Raw genomic sequence first — 17,363 nt, forward strand, 5'->3', positions numbered from 1 at the left:
TACGACGGTCTGCTTTAATGGTAAAGAAAACTACGAGGTTAAAGTGGACATATCGAGGTTAAAGAAGAAATATTTACTTTAATCACAAAATAGACATTTTCATTATGTCCTTATTTTTTTTCTCTATGGCTCAAATAGAAAAAAAAAGATGGCACAGAAGATGGTATGTGAGACTTTTAAAATACTGTATATCATGTCATTACTTTGGGGAATATGTGGCGTTTGAATATAAAAGCTCCACAAATGCATTTGTATGTCGCCATTTTGCTTCACCACATCGAACCATTCATCAAATGCACAACGATCCTGGAGGATCCTAAAAGTGGCAGGAGTAGCAAGAAATTCAGGCTGGAATTCAGGGTTTGAATTTGGAGAGTTATGGCAATATTACAGAAGAAGATGACATGACTGTATTTGGATAAATGTATATTGTTGTACATGAATAAATATAAGACATCCCATGAAAATAAGCCCTAGTGCATCTTTAGGAGCAAAAATTAATATAAGACCCTAGCTTATTTTTGGGGAAACAGTAAATTTGGCTCATTCTAAAGAATGCAAAACTAAGTTGTTCACCTGTCAGATGTACAGTATATAGAGAGACAGGACAAGTTCTTGAGATATTAAAATGTAAAGTATTTTGTAGCAGTGCTTCTCAGATTTGAACCATAAGGACCATTGTAACTTCTGGTCTTAATAGCAAACAATGAATTATTTGGAAGAAGACATTTCAATATTTAATTTAAATCCTGTTTAATTGGTAACCTCTTATTTTTTCATTCCATACATTGTTCCACCATCCTGATTTGTATTATTTATAGTTCAAGTGTGAAAGATTAACTAGAAGTAAATGCAAGGGCATAGAGAAGAGAGAAGCAGCAAGTATACAATAACCACACATTTCAATCTGATTTCAATTTATGTTTAAGTTCTTTAAAAACGGTAATTAAAACATTATTGTAAAAATAAGGCCATGCAACTTCAGTTCTTCACTTCACAGAAGTTCACCTGTTACATATTATCTGTAAAAAAGTGCTCAGAAGGCAATTTTCCTACCTTTCATTACAGAATAGCAAATATATACATTAAATAGAGAGGAGGATGAAAAAGTTACTTTTGAAATTAAGAGTATACTCTTTTTCAATCCAAGATATAAACGTCCCCAACTATTTTGAGCACCCAGAAGACAACTGTATGCGGCTGAAAAGGACAGTAATGATACTACAATATTTATTTATTATATATCAGGGAGTCTTTGACAATATCTTGCCTTCTCAACACAACAGCTAGAGACATCCCTGGGTGCAAGAATAAGTTCCTGGGCCAAAAAAAAAAATGGATAAAATTGTCCTTATTTATACAGTATATACAGTACCTTTATGAAATTAAAAAAAAATAGTGAAAAATCAAACCTTAAGTTTCATGGTGGTCTTGAAGTGAGGTTTTTTGGTAGGGTTAGGGAACATTTTGGTATCAAGGGGACCACATTTGAACTATGGTAGAACTAAGTCAATAAAAATAGCATACTGTAGGGATCCAGGGTCCAAAGTTGAGAGGGACATGCTCCTTAGGTGGGCACGAAGTGCCCAAGGGGGCAGAAATACCTGGGGAAGACCAATATAAGGCAGTACCATGACAAGCATTTGGGGCACAGACACAGCACTAAAAAAGCACAGTGATTATGTGTCACCACTGAAGACTAAAGACTTGAGTGACATGACTGAAGCAGCACTGAAAATGTCAGGGGTCCTTTTTAAGGCCACTCACAAGAAATTGAAGTTAACAACTCAATTCCTTTCCTCTGTCTCCTGCTGCACCACCACAGGTCATTACAATACTATTAATACTTGCAAGCACAAAAAGGTGGATGAGTAGTTATGTATTTAAGAGTGAAGTTAAACACAAAACTTTTTCTGGTGCCCTCTCCAGGGATGTTCCCTACTTTTGTAATGACTACATAGCAAGATAACAGTCATAAATGTGTTTTAATTAAGGATTAGGAGACGGAGAGTAAGAAAAAGTCAAGGTGAGGTTGATACCAGTACATTAAAATAGCAATAATAAACACAGCCCAAAAGGTAAGGCATATATATATAAGAGTCCAAAAAGATGTAGTAAGAGGGCCAAGAACGAGAAAGGAGATTCTTTGAAAGTATCTGTGAATTCAGAAAATTCAGAAATGTGTTATGACGACCTTCATCCTGTCATGGAGATGATGTTGCACAACGTACACCTTAATGCATCAGGTCTAGCAACAGCCTACCTACTGCAAAACATACTGTATAACCTACTGCTGGATCCATACCTAAACAATTGGTTTCACTGGAGATTAAAAAGCAAAACATTTTGTAAAATTATTCAAAACCTTAACTTCAAAACCCCCAAAATGATAACTTAACAATTTTTAATGGCAAGAAATTCCTATAAAAATTTAAATAAAATCTGCTCTCAGCTCTGCTCCCAGTGCTTCCAGGGTAGGCATATGTATTTGTCAGTATATCTGGACTAAAACGAAAGTGTTGAGAAAGAGGTATGGTACAATAGGGGGTGTTACTGACCCCCAATACACACAGTATTTTGATAAACCAGCTTTATAATTCTATCAAAAATGCTAACCTAAAGGGCAATATTAATACAATGGGTGACTGACTCGTTTACCCAGGTACAAACTGGCAAAAGCCAAATTATAGCAGAGGGCAGGAATTAGAATTCAGAGTTGTAATCAATACTGATGTTTAACTCTTCATGTCAAGGCAGGGGAAGGGTGCCTAGGTTTAATAACTGGTAATAAGCATACAGAAATTAGAATATAAAAATACTGTAGAATCTGTAGACTGTAACAAATGAAGCTTCACGGTGTTTATGAAGAATACATAAAAAAAAAGTTTCTAATTATATGAACTTCAAAAAAGCAAACTTAAAAAATTGGATAAAGCCTTAAGCAATATTTGGATGATCCTTAGATGTTAACATGGTTAAAAAGCAAGACTGTTATCATTAATGAAAACTGTTACTAAAACCACAGAACCCCTAGCCACAATTCTCATAAATCTTTTTTCTGTTTTCTACAACATTTTCTAGTTTAAATGTCTGTATATCTTGTCCAAAATTATTGACACCAAAATATTTTCTACTGAGTTTTCAGTAAGCTAATTGTTTTCTCTAAACAATTTTCTATGAGAAAACTGAGAAAACTAAAATCTTCCTGGCTGCAACTTGCCTACATTCATGTAATGCGAAAAGACTGTAAGTTCTTAATGTGAAACTTTGTCGCTGCCACTGTTAAGAAGCTCAGAAAAATACCATTTGCTTGTATACTTAAGTTTACTTCTATCTTTGCAAAAATAACTTGCCAAAACACATGCATACTATTTTTGCATTTATTGCAATAATCAACCAGTATCTCTGATGTTCAGTTTATTTTTTGAACAAAAGGAAGAATCCAGGTGATTCAATTTCAGTCCATGTCTGACTAGTACTACTTTAATATAAAGTGGTGACATGTTGTAAATGTTATGCATACATGACAATCTGAACTTGAGATATTCATATCTGTGTGTTGTTTTTTTTTTCTCTATGTACTCTGGCTTTCTTCTCATATCTGCAAAAATCTACCTGTTGGGTGAAATGCTGAATCTAAATTGGATCTGTGCAGGTGTGTGTTGAGTGTGTTTTGTTCACAGTTGGTTGCTGCATTACTGCTGATGCTGCTGGAATGCTGCTGGGATGGGCACATACTGAGTATGCACAAAGTGCACCCAACATAAGCACATGCAAAATACAAACACTCACTTTTACCTCTTTACTCAGCACCTAGTATCTTTTGTGTAATCTTAAAAGGGCTGGAAAAAGAACAACAATCAGTTTTATTTACAAAGGGCGGTTAATAGTTAAGAATGGTATATCAAAAGAATTTTCCATCATTCCTACTTTTAGTGATCAAAAAAAACAAAAAACATTTCAATGCAAACCTTAAACATATCCTAAACCCGGGGGACTATAATTACAACAACAGCTATCAAGTGCCACACTGCAGCAAGATTTTAGAAAAAATGCAGACTAAAATAAAACCAGCTTAGTGCCTTTTTCTATGGCAGACCCAAATGTGCAGTTAAATCAGAACTCTTATAACCACACAAATAAAAGCTATTTGAATTTACAGCTACTGTGGTTAGCAATGTTACCTCAGTGATCTAGCATACGGGTTTCAATCTTATGCCTAGACTCTGTGTGGAGTTTGCACATTCTCATGTTTCTGCTAAAGTTTTTGTCTATTTGGTCTAGTACCTCCTACATTTCAAAGTTCTACATATTAGTGCAAATTGGACTTCTAAGTTGACTCTGCATAGATGCTTACAATTGCCAGGCACCGTGTCCAGGGATGATCCCTGCCTTGAACCCAAATAAGCCAGGATAGACCCTGTCACCTTAAAAATACAAATAAACAACTGAATTCTTTAATGTTACATTTCAAAGCATATAAACAGATTATCGTGACCCATGTATTTGATGTCAATTTCTTTGATAATGAGTATATAAAAGACCACCACTTTCTATTTGTTCATACTAATGAAACCAGCAGAGAACAGTGTGCCAAATGTCTTCAAGTGAAAACACCATGACATGGCCCAATAAAAAAATCTCACATCCAATGGTTGCCAATCATAAAAGTAGTGGTGGAGCAAGAGTTTAGCATGGTTAGCTCCATGGAGCTAGCAAAAGAGAAAGAAAGATGGTCATTATAGCAGAATAGAGAGTGCAAATAAAGTTCCTCTTAATTACACCAGCTCTACAGTATATGCTTTCATTTTGTTAAGAACGCACTGCTCTGTTTTGTTGTTCCAAGATTTTAAACTGACTTTCAAATGCATGTTTGTTACAGTATAACATTTATTTCATTTAAATGACTGTACATTGCAATGCAGATTTCATTATCAGTAAGTAACAGCAGTGTTTTAGCTCAGTTAGACCAAATAGAAATTGCTCATTCAGGCAATTATAAAAAGACAGTCAAAACTTTGACTGATGGATTGGGCTACAGTTTAGTAACTGAAGCATAGTTTCAGAGAAAATGACAATAAATATGAAGCATAGTTTCAGAGAAAATGACAATAAATAATGGGCTAGTAATATAGAATAAGTGAGAAAAGACATGTTTGTTTCCATTTCTGTGTTAGTTTTAAAAAGACAGTGTGTTTGTTTCTGGAAGAGTTTTGTGTTTGATCATGGCTTTAACAGTAAATAAAAGCTTTACTCAAGACAACATTCATCTTATTGTCCATTATTTAAACACATAACTATCAGTCAGTATATCACAACTAAAATGCAAGTCAGAGTAACACCTTACTCAGAATAAGATGTACATAATAATTAAGAACAAACTACATAAACCAGGTCTCAGTTTTTTAAAAGAAAAATAATTAAAATGCATGTTGAATTACTATGTCTATTGTTCTGCCTTTAATCTGAGGTATGTGGTCAAAAATCACAGAAGTTGCAGTTAACAAAGCAATACAGCAACAGATACAGGTACTGCTATGCCTCTTACTAATAGCCTTCCTAGTGACTTTTATCACATTTCCTTAATCAATTGTTTTAGCATATTTTTGTGTCAATTAATATGACACAAGGTATTTTGCATATTCATGTGAAAAGGCACTAAAACCAGCCTCATCAAAGCCAACAAACTGTCTCATTTGGGATCTCCAGCACAATTCAATTAGCACGGCTCTTTTTTGTTGAATATGGAACCTGCCAAATTATCCCTTGGTATTGTCTGAGAGCCTTCAAACTTTGATTTACACATCTAGAGAGAAGTCTGGACTTCACTATATTACTTTCATAAGTCTGATGTTGCCAAATTCTATCCCAAACTCTCCTTGTCAAACGCTGAGTTCTTGTTCATTGTTCCTCATCAGGAATAATGCAATTCTCTTTTCAAACATGTTCCTTCAAAAAATAGCAACATGCTGTAAAAAAATGCAAAGTGTATCCACTAGGATCCTGCACCAAATATACAAGTGCATTGCATCTCAGCTGACACAGCTACACTGGTTTCTCATCTAACACTGAATTCTCATGGAAAAAAATTCTTCTAACAATAAACTCTGCCTATTCTTTATAAACCCAAGTGACAAACACAGTCTGGCTGCTAACATCTTATTTTGCCAAAGCATTACACAACTATTGGTGATCTTTGTTTTACTTTGCAACTTGTACTCTGCACCTCGTCTGAGCCACAGACATGCCATTCGTATCATTCTTGCTTTTCAGAACTACTTATACAAGGCTAACTACTTCAAATGTGCCCTTATCATGCACAAACTTCTCTAGCTGCAATTAATTTCTATTCCTACTGAATTCTGTTTGCTTTTTTTGGTATGAAGTGCTTTCTGAACTGCTTCTAGTATCTGTCCATACTGCATTCTTACTTTAATATGGGTTATAAACATGTAATTTTAGTGTACCCGAGTTGTTTTAGTGAGTGTGCCCTGTGATTGGTCAGGGCCATATTTAAGTTTGAAACACTTTGCCAGATACTGCTGTAAATGGCTCCCCTCAACCCTGAAATAGATGAGTGGGTAAGAAAATTAATGGATGATTTCATGAGCTTGTCAGTTTGATAAAATACTATAATCCTGTTTGCCCTGTAAGTCATCTGATGGTGCATGTTTTTAATTTGTCTAAGCAAAATAAAGACTGAGAATTATTGAGATGAGAAAAAAGATTTAATTTTTCTTCATAAAACAAAAGGCTGATTGACTGAACTGAAGGATGGCACTGTGATTTGAGCTGCTGGCTACCAGTTCCAGGGGACTGGGTCTAAATGCTTACCATATGCAGAACACCTGCATGTTACTTTAATGTGAGACTATAAATTAGCATAGTGTGGTGTAATGTGTGCATTCAGGTGTTTGAGACCCCTGGACTGAAGTCCATACCTTGCACCTGATGATTCCAAAATATGCACTGGGCACAACTATGAACCTAACCAGGCAGACTGACTTAAGTAACTGGGTTGCCTTGAAGTGTCAGTTAATAAATGTTATTACAGTTCATCTCGAGGTGGAAAGTGCCAAAGCCCACTAAAGTAAAGTCACAAGGTACTGCTACTTTACGCCATCTAATGCGTAACTAGTAATTAACCGTCTGAGCAAACCTCGTTTTTCTGACTTCTTCTCGAGGACAAGCAGCCTTCCCTGTCAAACCCACGTCTATCATTAGGTAGTAAATTGACATCCGCCTGAGCTCCATGTACCATGACGTGGCTTCTCCCTTTAAGCGCACCTGCAGAGCAGCGCAATGCCCTTCCTCGCACGCGCGGGCGTCTACACCTGTCTAGTTACAACGTCAATGACAGAGCGCACGTTAAGTGCCACCTCCGCTTCTTCACAAAAAGCAAGGGACAAGCACGTGGGCCGGCATCTTAGCATTAATAGCGCGGTACCTGGCATCTGCACACGTACCTTGGTAGCCATGCCCTTAAAAGACGAACGATGTACCCTTCAGATCTTTTCAGTTCCTTGAATGTGCGGACGACCTAGGCGGAGTCACGTGGTGCGGCGGTGCTAATTGGATGCCACAGACACACCGAGAGAAGCCGGCGAGCCACCGGGTCATGTGATCAGGCCAGCGACTCGCTTGCTTCGGCGTTGCCTTGACGCTACACGGTCGCGGTGTCCTGAAGGTGTCCTCGAGGGCAGAGCGTCACTTTGCAGTAATAAACGAAAGACGGCTTTTAAACTGGCAATGTACGTCATCGTTTTTAACTATTAATATACCGATGCATTATTCATAATTCCATGTACAGTATTTAGCCCCGATTCAGATGTGCAAAGCTTGTTCTTGACGTTATGGTGTTGCCAGCATTAAATCGTTTATTCCTTGCTAACAGATATTGTTAGCTTTTTCAATAAGTGAGTTTTTTCTATTGTTAATTTGTTATGAAGTTGTTTCGCATCCTCACTTTAGGACAGCTACTGTCTATTAAAAAGCTGATGAAGGGCATACGTGTAAGTAATGAATGAGCCTTTGTTTCTGCACGTGGAGCTAAGGCGATTAAAGAATTTTTTAAACAGGTGACAGTACAGCAACTGAGCATTTTATATAGTCTTACGAGATAAAGTGTTGCTGGCATTGTAAGCCTAATTAACAGCTTTAGTTCACAAAAGTTAAAGGAAAAAGTTTCCCAAAAAATGTGAATTTGCTGAAGACTAAATAAATACGGTGCAAAAATTCGTGGGTTTCTGCCACACTGCAGTCCTTCATCCTTACATTGCTTGGACTTGGAGTTGATTTAGTGTTTCAAGTAGCATCAGTGTGGAGTTTGCTTAATCTCCCTTTGGTAAAATATGCTGCAAAAACAGAAGGATTATAACTCTGCATTGCCAGGTGTGGATGGATGTGTGACTAGTATCCAATATTGTCTTGCATCCCATACTCTAGTTATAAAGAAATAATTAATAACAGTATATCAATACAGACGCCTGTTTTGAACCATTGACAAGAATAAGCCAAAGTAAAGCAGAAAGCAATCCTGTACCGGACACGGACATTACACAGCCCACACAAAAACAGCAGTCCACACTCTCATAATGTGCTATTAGAGAGATTCAGCCTGTTTTGCACTGTTGTTTATTTATAAACTGTGAGAAGAAGACATAACACTTTGAAAAATCATATGATTAAGACAATATTTTGCAATATCTTAAACAAATCCATTCCAGCCTAAATATACATCTGGAATACCTGTCAAAGTATTATACTATTCAACATTTATACAATGACACAGACATAAAACCAGCATCTACCTGCCTTTTTTCTAAGCTCATGTTTTCCACTGCAGGATCATGAGGAGCCAGAACTTATCATTTTATGATTAGGTGCACTGAAGGATTACACCCTAGTTTGTGCTACACAGTATTTATAAAATGAGAGAAAAGTGAATCCAACATTCATACATCTGTTATCTAAACCCACATTCTGGGTCATGGAGAGCTAGGATTTACCTCATCATCAGTGGGCAGAAAGTAGGGTTCCTTCCTAAATGGAACATCCGTTTTTAGGGTAAAGCAAATCTGCACAGCTACACACCACTTATCAGTATTAATCTAATTCAGGACACAATCAACTGATAGCATTCAAACTGAGATTTGTTAGTTAAACATTTTTTAAGGAACCTGAAGGTGGAAAAACCTATTTGAATATGGGAAGATACAGTACATTAGACAGCCCAACTATGAGTACAATGAGGTAATTTTACATTTTGTATTCCATATATAAATAGGGTTACGGGAACTTGTTTTTAAGCCACAGCATCATTTTTGCTTATTGGATTACTGTAGGTTACAGCTGTCAATATATGATTCACATCCAACATATTGAAAGAAGAGCATGCAATATACACTCACCTAAAGGATTATTAGGAACACCATACTAATACGGTGTTTGACCCCCTTTCGCCTTCAGAACTGCCTTAATTCTACGTGGCATTGATTCAACAAGGTGCTGAAAGCATTCTTTAGAAATGTTGGCCCATATTGATAGGATAGCATCTTGCAGTTGATGGAGATTTGTGGGATGCACATCCAGGGCACAAAGCTCCCGTTCCACCACATCCCAAAGATGCTCTATTGGGTTGAGATCTGGTGACTGTGGGGGCCATTTTAGTACAGTGAACTCATTGTCATGTTCAAGAAACCAATTTGAAATGATTCGAGCTTTGTGACATGGTACATTATCCTGCTGGAAGTAGCCATCAGAGGATGGGTACATGGTGGTCATGAAGGGATGGACATGGTCAAAAACAATGCTTAGGTAGCCCGTGGCATTTAAACGATGCCCAATTGGCACTAAGGGGCCTAAAGTGTGCCAAGAAAACATCCCCCACACCATTACACCACCACCAGCCTGCACAGTGGTAACAAGGCATGATGGATCCATGTTCTCATTCTGTTTACGCCAAATTCTGACTCTACCATTTGAATGTCTCAATAGAAATCGAGACTCGTCAGACCAGGCAACTTTTTTCCAGTCTTCAACTGTCCAATCTTGGTGAGCTCGTGCAAATTGTAGCCTCTTTTTCCTATTTGTAGTGGAGATGAGTGGTACCCGGTGGGGTCTTCTGCTGTTGTAGCCCATCCGCCTCAAGGTTGTGCGTGTTGTGGCTTCACAAATGCTTTGCTGCATACCTCGGTTGTAACGAGTGGTTATTTCAGTCAAAGTTGCTCTTCTATCAGCTTGAATCAGTCGGCCCATTCTCCTCTGACCTCTAGCATCAACAAGGCATTTTCGCCCACAGGACTGCCACATACTGGATGTTTTTCCCTTTTCACACCATTCTTTGTAAACCCTAGAAATGGTTGTGCGTGAAAATCCCAGTAACCGAGCAGATTGTGAAATACTCAGACCGGCCCGTCTGGCACCAACAACCATGCCACGCTCAAAATTGCTTAAATCACCTTTCTTTCCCATTCTGACATTCAGTTTGGAGTTCAGGAGATTGTCTTGACCAGGACCACACCTCTAAATGCATTGAAGCAACTGCCATGTGATTGGTTGATTAGATAATTGCATTAATGAGGAATTGAACAGGTGTTCCTAATAATCCTTTAGGTGAGTGTAATTTATACTGTATATTGTGTCAGAAATTTGTTCCAGGTCACTGAACTGATGAAGCAGCAATGCCAAATGTGACACTAGTTTCCCATGGAAAAACTTGTTCATAGTGTAATCCCATATCCAAATACTAATAAGAAGGCAAAAATAAATTCAAAAATATTTATTTGTAATTAATACTAGCCAACCCGCGGCGTACCATATGCCGCATAATTAGACCGGTTTTTTAATGATTTTTAAGCACAGGGAGAAAATTAACATTTGAAAAATCAATAATGTAATAAATCAGCAAGAAAAGCAACATTGTAACCATGCACCGAACGAATCAACACACAATCGTCCATGACTGAAAACTGGCGGACCGCTATCGCTCATGTGCCCACCTCTAACTCGTCACTTGAGTCGTTGTCGTCTTTGCACAGTCCAGATGCACCTGTGACTCACGTAGACTTTCCGTGTTCCTGCAGGAGCATCTAAGAAGACGCATGTTTGTCGCGGATACGAATTGCTGTATGTAGCGTGTAAAACAGTTTGCTATGGTGCACGCGGTTGTGCGTCATAACCGAAAACTCGGTTTTTAAAGACTGCTTACTTCGTTGTGTTTTAACCTCAGTTGTAAAGGATTGTTTTAAGGATCCCATGGGATACCCCTCGCAAACCGTTTTACATGCTGCATATGGCGATTCACCTCCACGAGAAACATGCCTCTGTGAACAGTCAACGTGGCTCGGAGGTGCATGTGGCCTCTACGACAGACGAATATAAATGACACCGTTTTTTCTGTGTCGTTGCGTCCGAGTTGGTGGGCGTGGCTCGACGAGTTGTTGTCGTATCCAGTGGTCTTGGAGTTGGTGGGCGTGGCTCCTTCCTGTGTGCGCCATAGGTGTCTTACTTGTCGGCGGCTTAGTGAATCCACGCCCCTTCCGGCGTGCTTTCCATGGGTGTCTTGCCTTAGTGAATTATATATATAGATAGTTAAAGGCACACAGCAAGATTAATTAAAACAACTAACCTATCAACACACTGGGGTTATATATTCTTTGCTGTATCACTATGGTAGGGTGATTGATCGACTTATCTACCTGTTTGTGTTATGTATTGGTCTACCCCAGTCTCATCTTCTTTCTCTCCTTCTTCTAGTTTCTATTTCTCCTGCTTTTGTTAACATCTGCTCTGAATTCAATTTTATCTAACAATGGCTAAAAGAAATTTTTATTCCAGGCTAGTAACTAATCCTAGAACCCACAAGATATCCTGTTAATATCTAGAGCTGATCATAGTGATTCCAGATGTCCTAGCTCTTAGTTAAAGAACTATTTGTGAATTTCCCCTTGGGATTAATAAAGTATCTATCTATCTATCTATCTATCTATCTATCTATCTATCTATCTATCTATCTATCTATCTATCTATCTATCTATCTATCTATCTATCTATCTATCTATCTATCTATCTATCTATCTATCTATCTATCTATCTATCTATCTATCTATCTATCCAATCTCCAAGTCTCAAACCCATTATAACAGATTTCAAGGGGGCCACTAATAGTATAATGAGTCTCCCTACTGCCACGTCCCTGCTAGAGAAACTACTTCATTACCCAGTGACTGCCATTGTCTTTCTATTATACTGTATAATAATATAATTAATATATATGTGTTTGTATGTGTGTATAAACATCATATATAGCGACATATATTATTTATATATATATATGTACTGTATATATATATATATATAACTTGTCTTGTATTATACTGTCTTACTGTTTTCTCATTGCTTTAATTTGAATTATTCAGTGCTTTATAAGTTTCTCTATGAAGATGTAATATATGAAATTGACCCAGTACCGCTAAAATAGGAAACTCAAAAATGGAGGCATGGATTCAGGCATTTATATGTCCACTTGTGAAGCCCTCTGTATCCTCTGAGTTAGCACTTGAAGCTTATGACTCTTCTCATAGCCTCAAGATTAAAGGCACCAAAATATTACAATGGATAGGAAAACAGCATTTCTGACATGCATTTCTAAAATATGTCACCCTCAGAAGTCCTAACATTGCATCATAATTGTTTTGTTGTTTCAGATGTGTCTCTTTGGTTTGTTTGCAAAAGACTAAGTCATTACATTTAGTATTAAAATAATATAGAAAATATAGAAAGGGAAGATTAAAGTTATATATGTTTAGAAGATACAAATAACAAAGAAAGCAAGTTGTTACTGAGTATAAGAAACTTTTACTAATTGCATATAATATCTGCAGGCTGATTGCAGTATTCCCTTGTGAGTTAATAAAAATTAAAAGAGGCAGAAGTAATATTGTATTTTGAAGCCTTTTTGTTTAATGAATGGGCGCAGTGAGAGTTTCTACAATCCACTAGTTGTACTGTGCCTTTTTTAATGAATGCAACAAAAATGCTGTTAAACACAGTGGGAGCATCTAGGTTAAGTACTGCCATAAACAGCAAGTGCTGTTTAATGACCTGAATGGATTATTTGTATTAAATACTGTATTGAATAATTTTGGGTATAATGAGAAGTACTTAGTATATCATAATATCAAGGCTAATTCACATATGTACACAGTACATTTATTTTTAAATGCGTAAAGGAGGGGTCATGCAAAATGAAAACTTAGAGCATAAATGGAAATGAGTAAAAAACTGAAAACAAAAAAAAAAACTAGCTGTCCCACTGGCATTATTGTATTCCCACCCAGGTAAGGTGGCTCATCCACTTGAACAGCAAATACCTCCCCCTCAACCACCCCCCATCACCTGCAAGTTGGTCTCTCAGACAACAAGTCAGTCTGCATAGTTTAAAGTCAACAACATTGTCCCACACACCAGAGTTAGGGACTGTATACTGTCTCACGGCTGTTAAAAGAGAAGATTTTGGCTGCATGCTTGAATGGGTATGCAGTCCTAGCTCCAGTGGCTAGAGACAATGATCAGAAACACAGTAGATTTTCTAATTTTAGGGAAAAAAACACTCAAGTACACCACCCAAAAGGTTAGTTACATTTTGCTAGCTACAAGGAAACCTCATATCTTAACATACAATTTGTGGACTATGAAGAATAATTTAAATTGTCAAATATATTATTGGGACTGTATTTGTCAAAGATTAATAAAAATGGAAAGTATAATATATACAAAAATGTGCAATCTTTTTTTCAGTTCTCCGAAGCGAGGCTATGCAGAATCATTATACATAACCTTACACATTGAGTTGAATTTGTATACAATGTAAAACATTGAATGCATTTAAGAAAGTCAAAAAGATTTCGTAGTGTTACAAGACCCTTAACATAGGTTTACACACAGATGATTCTGTTTTATTACTGTATTCTCAATTTATGTAAAATAACAAACCACTTTTGAGAACCTTAAAGTATATATTGTTATGTCGTGACATCTGAAAAAAACTTTTAGTAACTTTATTAGTAACTTTTAGAAATTAGTCAAAATATACAGTAACTAGAAGAGATTTATGAATGATTTAAATAAAATAGTTAACAGAGTTTTATATATGATGAAAGGACCACATATCATTACAAATAAGGTTCTGGAGATAAAATAATTTGAGAGTCTGAAGGCTCCACACTGTCCAGTGTCTATGGATGTCAACGTGAATAGTTCAGAAGTGATTAAAAAAAGTCAAAAAAGATGCAGATTTATACTATATTGTGTGTAAGAACACATCCCTTTATTATATATAATGCTCTTTCAATTCCAACCTTTAATATTTTGATCAGTTTTTTATTTAGTAGACAAATGACACAATACCTCTAGACATTATAGTCCAGAAAACAACTGCTCAGCTGATTCCAGGAGTGTAATATATGCACTAGTACAAACATTTAAAAGAGCTGACTCTTTTCAGCCTAATTCAACTGATGCTAAGGAGACAAATGAAAGACGTTTTTAAAATATGAAGAGAATAAGTAAGCATGATGCTGGTTGCTTTAAAAAATAATTTCTTCCACAAGGACATAGGGTTACAGATGGAAGCTGGTAAGGAATACATTTTATGTTGTACTGTTACATATTATATATTTCTTATGGAAGGGAATTATAACTACAGTACAAGGAGACAGTAACCAGGAAGTTGTTGAAATCGATTAGTTTTAGGGAAACTAAAGTACATTGGGTGATTAAGATTTGTTAATATAATTGCTTTTATATTTTATTATGCTGTTTTAAGCATTTTCAAAAGTTTAACAATTTTGTTCTTGCATCACTGTTGCAACTGACTTAAAATTCACTTTTGGGAAATATCTTTCCCTTACATTTGCATCCTCCTAGATTTTTACATATTCAAAGCCTAAATTGGACCTTAATAAACTCAATGACAATTGGTAGGTAATTTTCTACAGCAGAATGATGCATTTTTACTCAGCACAGATAGATGTTCGTCAGTCTCTATGTCTGTATTCACAGGTATTCAAAATAAAATAATACTTATTTTTTTCTGCAGAGAATATTTACAAATTATAAAGTGTAAGTTCCTATTTAATTAGCACTGTGAACTTTTAATGGGATAGAGGGACTGTGTGAAAAGTGTGTAATACATCATTGAATATTTCAACATTACCAGATGTTTATGATGTAAGAATAGAGAAATATTCAGGTACTTATTAACAAACAATACAGAGTATCGAAGGCAGCTAGACCAGTTTGTGTAGTTAACATACAATGTAGAGTATCAGAAGGTGCTAGACCAGTTCTGTATACAGTGGAGTCAGAAAGTATTCAGATCCCTTAACATTCTGCACATTTTATTGTGTAGTCCACTTTAGCTGTCAATAAATGTAAAACTTCAAAAACTTCAAGTCAGTCCTGTATAACTGATAATTGAAGCAATACATTTATCGTCGAGGCCGTGATGCTTTTGCAAATTACATTCAAACTGTAAGTAAGCAGTGGTTTAAAACATTATTTAAAAATGAATCTTTATTAGATATGCATATTTAAAGACACAACCATGCTAATAAATATTCATTATTGTAGCACAAAAATAATTATTTTGGCATGCATGTGCATGCATATTAGTTTTTTCAAAGGAAAAAAATTGGTAATGCAGCTACCAAAAGAGTTAGTAAATTTGATTTCCAATCATTGTCTGTACAGAGCTTGAACAATCTTCTTGAGCTCACTTGGTTTTTTCTTCTAATGTTCTACATTCCTAGGGAACTGTGCTTTGGTCAAGTTTAGTGAATGTAAATCACCAAGTTACACAGTTAATAGTATTACAAAAGCAAATAGTTAGATACAGCTCTGGATGAATAAAAGTAGTAAATAAAACACTGTAAATCAAAAAAGGCAAAAAAAGAAATTGTTGAAAAGAAAAAATAAAGTGGGTTGCAGGATTACTTCTTTGGGATTTAACAGATGACATCTGGGTTTTCCATTGTGATTGTGAAAGTGAAGATTAAAGTTAAAAAGAACTCTACCCACAAAATTTGTATACTGTACAAGGAGAGTTGTAGAAAATGAGCCCTGAAACTCCAAGTAGGAATATGTGCATCACAGCTTCAATATAGCTAAAATGTTAGCATTGGGCATGTGTTAATAGCAATGTGTTCACAGTAAATAACAAGGTTTCCTAAAAATAGTTCTACTAAAATGTGCTTGTAGCAAATCTACCTCAACCAGCTAAGGTTGTTATGTGGGCTGGTCCATGTCAAATCCTATGGTAGCAGTACTCTGCACCAGCTGTGACATATTAATGCTTCTTAAAGATGGTCAAGGAGGTAGAAAAGTTAAAGCTGGGTGGATCTGAAATTCAACATCCAGGTGTTAAGCTTCACAGTATCTACACGTTAATTCATATGACAGGTTACTTCACTTCAGGTGTATGCAGCCTACTTTGTGTGATCAGATGAAAATGTTCCATAGTTTCTTTTTTGGTAACTGTGCATATGTTGGAACTGTCCTTATCTGCTATCTGATTTTGGTTGTGACTGGCAAAAAAGTATAATTAGCAATCTTACAAATTCTTGTCCACCCAATAAAAACCACTGAGCAAAGAAATTGTCATTTGTTTAATAATGAAGGTTTAATCATGAACATTCCCTGTGTGAATTTATATAAGCAACAACCATACAATTATCTATGACCTTTGTGCAGTGTATAAGCATTTTATGCAAAAGAAAAAAATGTGTTTTTTGGTAAAGCCTTTCAGTCAATGTAAGATAGAAAACTGAAATAAGTTTCATATAACAAACATACAGATAATACTCAAAATACCATAAGGTGCATGTAAACACCATATGCTGCTGTATTCAGCCGTTTTACTTTTATCATCCATCTTTATTTTAGCTTTTGAAGAATAGAAAAAGCATGAGTAAGATCACAAAGAATCAGGTAAGTATATTGGGTTTTGCCACACATTTGTCTACTTAGAGATTCAATTGCAAACATTTTTTGGGCAGCATTAAGAAGACTGTCAGCCTTAAGCTACCTCATCAAGGATCTACACATCTCAGGTCAAAGAACAGGCAGACATGGCATACAAAGATCTCTGTCATCTGTAACTGTCTTTTTCATTTATTAATATCAGACACAATATAATTGGTCACTCAAAATAAATTACTTACCACCAACAATTCTTTTCTTTTGGCAGCCTGATACACCTTTGTCTCCTACACAATCCCATAATGCCTTCTCCCAACTTTCATCATAAGTACTGAGAAGTGTAGAGAAGTTTGATATAATTTACATTTACATAGATTTGTTTA

At 36.1% G+C, this 17,363-nt stretch overlaps 1 protein-coding gene across 2 annotated transcripts in view; it reads right to left on the reverse strand.

Moving 5' to 3' along the window:
- Positions 1-7,535, reverse strand: part of LOC120515885 (calcium-binding mitochondrial carrier protein Aralar2) — a 234,224-nt gene extending 226,689 nt beyond the window's left edge. For both annotated transcript variants that reach the window (XM_039737241.1, XM_039737240.1), the window contains exon 1: positions 7,467-7,535. In XM_039737241.1, the coding sequence (XP_039593175.1) occupies positions 7,467-7,478 (12 nt within the window). In that variant the 5' untranslated portion in view covers positions 7,479-7,535. The remainder of the gene's footprint in view (positions 1-7,466) is intronic.
- Positions 7,536-17,363: the final 9,828 nt, after the last annotated feature.

Source organism: Polypterus senegalus, chromosome 15, assembly GCF_016835505.1.
Source record: "Polypterus senegalus isolate Bchr_013 chromosome 15, ASM1683550v1, whole genome shotgun sequence".
Lineage (NCBI taxonomy): Eukaryota > Metazoa > Chordata > Cladistia > Polypteriformes > Polypteridae > Polypterus > Polypterus senegalus.